The sequence below is a fragment of the Camelina sativa genome, chromosome 19 (assembly GCF_000633955.1).
Source record: "Camelina sativa cultivar DH55 chromosome 19, Cs, whole genome shotgun sequence".
Taxonomy (NCBI): domain Eukaryota; kingdom Viridiplantae; phylum Streptophyta; class Magnoliopsida; order Brassicales; family Brassicaceae; genus Camelina; species Camelina sativa.
The window spans coordinates 15,845,737-15,852,712 of record NC_025703.1 but is presented as its reverse complement, the minus strand read 5'-3'; the positions used below and the strand labels follow the sequence as shown (position 1 = coordinate 15,852,712).

Here is a 6,976-nt window from a genome sequence, read left to right as displayed (position 1 = left end):
TCAGTTCCATTATACGAATGAATGGAGCTACATGTACCGGAGGCTGATGAGTGCTCCTAGTCAGAAGATTGTGCTTGCAATTTGTTATTTCATGTTTGTACAACAGGTGGTTATTCATTAGAGTTCCATCATTGATCAACATATTTGATGCAAGGGACTGTTACCAAAAGATGGATTGTGCTACGAAGCAAGTGTCTATGTCTCACTAGCTGTTTGACGTGTGCATTATCGTTTGTATTACCGAGAAGACATCTTCTTAAATTAAGAGAGAATCTGCAGAAGTGTGTTGATACTTCAGTGTCGTAGAGTCAACAAAAGAGTGACAGGAGATGGTCTCACCCTTGATGATCTACAAGTGCATATGATTGTGATAAGACATGTTATCTGCAGTGAAAAACAGAGGTGTGTGATACTCTGTTACATCCATTGAAGAACAAACACTTGTGTTTGGTTCCAATAATGATGGATGAGGATGTTTGAAGCTGCTGGGCTTCTGAAAACTGTGTCTGAGATTAAGCCTTACATAACCAAAGGTATATGAGTTTTGTGGGCTAATCTGTCAACTGTCATGGGTTTGATCAAGATAGTGAATGTTCTTGTGAGGAATTATGCATTTGGAATCTCACATGTACAATCAACTCTTTGTTTGATTATGGAGGAGTAAATGGCTAGGTTGGTATTAGACATGTGAGACTGATGATTGTTGAGTTAACAGATGATCATATGTTTGAGTTCCCTACAGATGACGAATTAGAGAAGTGATATGTGCTTAGCTCATCTGACTAGGTAGTTCATCTTTGTAGAATCGTTCAAAGAAACTGGTCTAGATGCAAGAATGAAGGTTATCTACAGTGAAACTGAGGTTTGAAAGTGTAGAACATGATACACAAGGTGCTGTTTTTTTCTTGCAAAGCTTGTGTATGGTCACGGTCACACTGTGGTTCGATCAAAGAGCTACTTGCTGCTCGAATTCTCGACTATCAGCATCCTATTGCCCAACATCCAGTTTTGGTTGCAAGGAGAGTCAAAATGCCTACAAACATGAAGCTGTTTCAATAGGCGACGAGACTGATCATCAAAGTGCTTAAGGATGCAAAGCACTGTTAGCAGGTAAGTGATTCCCATAACTCAATATGTTGTTGTGATACATATGTCTGTTTTTGACTTAGTTGACCACTCAAGCTGGGGGAGAATGATTCTGGTTCTGGTTATTGTTATAATTCTAATCAACGCCTAATGTTAAGGAGTTCTGGATTTATGGGGGAGAATCCTTGTAACTACTTGGTTTAGGGGGAGAATCATTGTTTATGGGGGAGACTTAATTGATTAATTGGTTGATCTTAGGTTGCTAATGATTGATAATATGTCAATTGATTAAGTCTGATTAGAGAGCTATTAAGAACATGGTTTCCGCTGCAGCCCGCTGGGGGTTTCTGATTATTAGATTCCTAATCATAGTTCTGTTTGAACAAGCTATTGATTGATTTTGCTAGATAATGACTGTTGTTTTGTCTAGTTGTTGCTTGTTTTGTTTTGGCTTGTGTTTATTGGAGTGTCTTTTCAGGATGAACCAGAGAGATACTTGAGTATCAAACTCAGTCAAAAAGGGGGAGATTGTAAATGCAGATTCTGGAACAACTCGCTGTGAGGAACAAGTCGTTGTGCCGAACAGAGCGTTGTATCAATCAGGAAGCTGCATCAAATCAAAGACGCCCGAGTTGCTGACTTGGATGTGTGAGCTGACGTGGCAAGACGTGAGTGGATGTTATGATGTGTCGAGGAAAGTTGATGACTTGGCATTGAAGATAGAGACGATATTGTTCTTGGAGATATGAAGAATATTCTCCATAGGAAATTAAGGAAAGGATAAACTTGAGCAGCAAGCAGTTTCCTTATCCTTGGAGATATGAAGAATATTCTCAACAACAAATAAGGAAAAGATAAGGTTGAGAGCAAATAGTTTCCTTATCCCTTGATACTTGGAGATTCACCTTCTAGGGTTTCACTAGTCGTGTATATATATTCTAGGAGTAGGCCACGAGTCAAGTTGAGCACTCTAGAATATTTATACAGTTGTAAACTTCGAAGCCAGAAAAATAAGGCTTAGAAGGTGTGTTCCCAGTTCTCTGTGACGTTAATCAGGGAGGTGATTAAGTGTGCAGAGAATTATTTTTTCTTTCTCTTAGATCTACACTGGTGAGAGTTTAGATAGAAAAGAGAGAGGGTTGGTTTTCTTCTCTTATAGATAAAAAGATACAGGGTTGGTTTTCTTCTCTTAGATCTACACAGGGTGTTGTGTTAGATAGAAAAGAAAAGTTTCAGATTCATTCTTAGTCGTGATCAATCCTATTGGGTAGAATAGGTTGAGTAAGGGCCGAGACAAAATTGTATCATTGTAAGAGATAAATTTTATTAATAAGATTGAAGAGAAAAGCGTTGGCTTGACGCGTTCCAAGTGTAAATCAATGTGTTGTGTGTCTCTATACCTTAACACACGACATTGTTAAAGGCAAATCCTCATCATTTTTTTTTGTTGTTAAGTGAAGCCATAAGCAAAAGTTGAAATTAAAATCCCATATCACAAGTTAAGTGAAGTCAATTACAAATCACATGGTAAAACGTTGTTTCTTCAATGTCTTCCTTCCACATATAATAGAGATCTGATCATCTATTTTAAGTTTTGGGTCTCCCTATCTAGGGCTGGGCACGGGACGGGTACCATGAATTTTCTCATACCTTTTACTCGACCCGACCCTAACGGGTAATAGAAAAAAATTACTCGTACTCGACCCTTAAATAACGGGTACCCGGAAAAACGGATATCCGGAAAAAAATAGTTGACCCTTTAAATACCCGACCCTTTACCCTTACCCGGAAAATGAATATTCGATAAAAAAATTGTCAATAATCGCAATAATAATTTCATATTCCAAAATCCGAAAAAGGAAAAATTCATAAATGTATACAACATATAGGTCCAAAAATTAGAAAATTACAAACTTAAAAAATAAAAATAAAATATTAATTCAATTGGGAGTCCAGTTGGACTAAGTTGAAGTTAGGTTTTAACTTTAACTCTATAATATATTTATAAATTAATAATAAATAATAATAATACAAAATAATAAAGGGTATTTATGGGTCGGGTAACAAAACGGGTAAAGGGACAAGTAACAGGACGAGTATTAAAAACTAAACTAATACCTTTTACTCGTCCCTTACTCACGGGTAATATAATTATAATACCCTTTACTCGATCCTAAAGCAGTGGGTACCTTTTTTTCGGGACGGGTACGAACCGAGTAATGGATCGAATACGGGTAACGGATATTAGTGCTCAGGCCTATCCCTATTTGTAGTAATCTTAAAAAATTCAAGCTATAATAATATATAAATATAGGAATTTATAATTAAATTTTAAACTAAAAAAATTCATTTTCTAAAACAGTTTCACTTCTTCCATGTGTTATACGAAACTGATATAAAGGACCACGCTTCTTTTCTTGCCTTCATTCTTATTTTTGTTAAAATAAAACTAAAGTCAATTAGGAATTGGAAGAATCTAATGTCGTATATGGTGATAAAGACAAGGGCTAGATAAATTTATCTGATCCACTTGTTTTATAAATATGGATACGGAAAATTGTATTTCCTATGTAATTTGGGAACCGACTCTCTAACCCATCCTAGTCTCTATAAATACAGAACCTCTAAACTCTAAAGAGCTCACAAAAGCAAAACAAACAAAGAAAAACAAAAAAGAGAAAGCAGTCAATATATTTGATCAAAGCTATGGGTCTATCTACGGCACGAAGGCTACTCGTAGTTCTCCTGGTTACTGCGTTCGTCTTCTCCGGGAGTGCTGAAGCCTGGAGCTGGAGTTGGGGCTCCGGCCAGTCCGGTTCTAACGGGGGTTGGGGATGGAGCTCCGGCAACTCTGGCGGTTCTTCTGGCTCGGCTTCTGGTGGTTCAGAAGACTCTAACTCGGGTGGTTCAAGCTGGGGTTGGGGATGGAGCTCAGACGGTACAGATACTGATTGGGGAAGCAGCTCTGGATCAAACCATTCTAGCGGTACTGGATCTACACGCAAAAGTCACAGCCCTGGCCAAAATCACTCAAGCGGCACTAGCCCTACACACAACAACGATAGCACGAGATCAAACCACTCGAGCATCACTGGCTCCACACACAACAATCATAGCTCGGGCTCATCAAACCACTCGACCATCGTTGGTTCTACACACAACAATCATAGCTCGGGCTTAAACCACTCAAGCATCACCGGTTCTACTACGTACAACCACACGGCTCCAATAACGAGGGGGAGAAAGATTGCGGTTACTGTGTGGAAAAACGGATACGGTTACACAGAATGGGCTACAAAGCATGCCCCTTTCTACGTCCACGATGTTCTTGTTTTCACGTATAACAACAACAACAATGATCAAACCCTATCCAAGATGAAGCACCACAACAAGAAGAACGACGTCTACTTGCTCCCAGACATGAAGAGCTTCAACAGATGCGATGTGACCAGAGGCAAGAAGCTGGCCGCACGACGAGGTTCACCATCATGGGGCTTCAAGTTGCTTCTTCGTAAGGTTCAGACTTACTACTTCGTCAGTGGAGACCACAACGGCTGCAACAACAACAACATGAAGTTCTTTGTCCACCCGATTCCCCACCCTTCTCACTAAGACACTAACTATAAAATCCACTTGCTCTTTCCTTTTCTTTAAAGTTTAAACTCCGAGTTAGTTTATATTCTGCAGGTTTTTTTCTATTAGTTAACCTTTTTCGTATAAGTCATTTAAAATTTTATGGAATGATTATTACTTCTACAAGGTTATAGTTTTCTTCCACTGGAGTAATAATTGCCACAAGTCAGCTCGAGAGGAAAAGTTATGTGAAACTTTGTCATATTATATAAGATAATGTAGCATAAATACAGTATTATTCATAATAGTAAATAAAATATTTACATTTGTATACGTCATACTGAATTTTTTAAAGTTGTTTAGTTATTAAATAAGGTATTTCTAATGTTTCAATTTTACGGAATTTGATTATTTTTCCCAAACACTAGTGTGTTCTACTCTGACAGTTTAATCAATCACAGGATTACAACTACAATTTAGCTTCTTGTGGATTTTATACGTACCCTCACAAATTTATTACATGATCAGAACTCTGATTCAGATTCTTGTGGATTGATGTTTCGTTAGATTCTGCGTGAGTTGTTTATATATTATTCAATTTTTAAGCGTTGGTTCATGGATTAAAATCCACAATACAATAATGTTAGGTTCGACAAGATGAATAAAAAGTTCAAAACTCTTTTAAAACAAGACATATAAGAAAAACCTTGTGGTAGAAAAAGTGTATCGTGAGGGTGCAATTATAGCATTACAAGTATCTCTTCTATGTACGGCATAACATTTTTCATGACTGTGTTATTTGTCATCGTATATTAAAAACATACGCGGAAAAATATAAATTACAACCACATGAAACAACAATAAGTGAACAGGCAAAAGCTTCTTGTTTCCAATACTACTACTCCAGTTTCCAAGCATGAAGAAAAAGGCAAAACTCGGGCGGCCAAGGGTTACTAGTTTTGGTCGAATAATACCTGCTCCCAGCTGTACTTGTATCGCTCTCACCACCTCCACCACCACCGTGACCACTCCCTTCCATGTCGCTATCTTCACCGTTCCCTGGTTTAAATATAAACATACCGTGGCCTGTCCCTGGCTTGCTGAACAACCAATCATACACATCCCAAAACACTTGAACTGGTTGTTTATCGACCAGCACGGTCTGATTCCCTCTAAATTTCCATTGCAGATTTTTTACTTGTACCAACACAATCCCGTCTATGCTTATCCACATCTCTGGCTCTTTAGGCCCCGAGGTCGAGCTTTCCACAATGATCTCGTGCTCTTTTTTCTTGTCGTAAAACTTAGCCCTGGTCGTAAAACACTTCTTGCCAAACACGTTTTCTTTCTTGTAGAACAAGGCAGCCTCTACCAAAGCGGGCCTCGACTTTGTTCTCTTGAAAGCCTTCTTCTTGTAATCACCCACCAATAAAACCACCTCTTCCTCTGAGACTAAAGCCACGTAGAAATCCGAACTCGGCTCGGGGCTACTCACGAATTTCGCAGACCTAAAATCCCAATACACCTCTACCGGGTTCCCTTCCACCTCGAACGACTTATAGCCTTTCTTGTTCCAAAAATGCCAGGGCTTGAGATCAACCTTGCAACAGTAATTCATATCACCTTCCACGCTAGTCACCATGACCATAAGCGAATGGTTCATGAGATTCTTGGACCACAATACCGTCACATTCCTCCAAAATCCAGATATATGTGCTTGGTAGATGCACGTCACGGTGCTTTGTGCTGTCTTATACGTTACAGGATCCTCTGTTATCTTCTCTGCGAATTGACTACTCCCCGTCGAATGTGATCTAAACGACATGATCGTTTGTCAAATTTTACACACAAAAGATAACAAATTTCTAGCGTAATTCGGTTTTACATATCAACCAATGGTACCGGACTTCTCTCAAAGGCTCGTGAACGAAGCTCCTTGTGGCTTGTTCAGCAGATCCAAGAATGTGAGTAAGGAGACAAACGAACAATAGAGATCAGATTGAGAATTAGATAGGTTTTGGGAGAATTTTCGGGAGATTTTGGATAGAGACAGGTCTAGAGGGGAAAACAATAGATTAAGGAAGAAAGATTGGGAGAAGAAGAGAAACATCCATGTAAGAATGTGGATGACGCGTAAGGACATTGAAGGATGTTCATCTTAACAAACAGAAATTGTTTGCAATATCCGTTTCTTCTTTCTATTTTTCGTTTCGGTAATAACCTATTATAACAAAATCCAATTGGTTTTCTTAAATGACAGATGTTTTTTAATTTCTTAAAATACCAACACAATATGTGACTCTCTCTGTCTTTTTTT

At 38.5% G+C, this 6,976-nt stretch overlaps 2 protein-coding genes across 2 annotated transcripts; one reads left to right on the top strand and one right to left on the bottom strand.

Annotated features, from left to right (window-relative positions):
• LOC104766471 (stress protein DDR48-like) lies at window positions 3,762–4,911 on the top strand. Its single transcript, XM_010490365.1, has one exon. The coding sequence runs from the start codon at window positions 3,793–3,795 to the stop codon at window positions 4,696–4,698; it is 906 nt and encodes a 301-aa protein (XP_010488667.1). The 5' UTR covers window positions 3,762–3,792; the 3' UTR covers window positions 4,699–4,911.
• LOC104766470 lies at window positions 5,513–6,840 on the bottom strand. The gene has a single exon (XM_010490363.1). It carries the CDS (start codon window positions 6,482–6,484, stop codon window positions 5,558–5,560), a length of 927 nt encoding a protein of 308 aa, XP_010488665.1. The 5' UTR covers window positions 6,485–6,840; the 3' UTR covers window positions 5,513–5,557.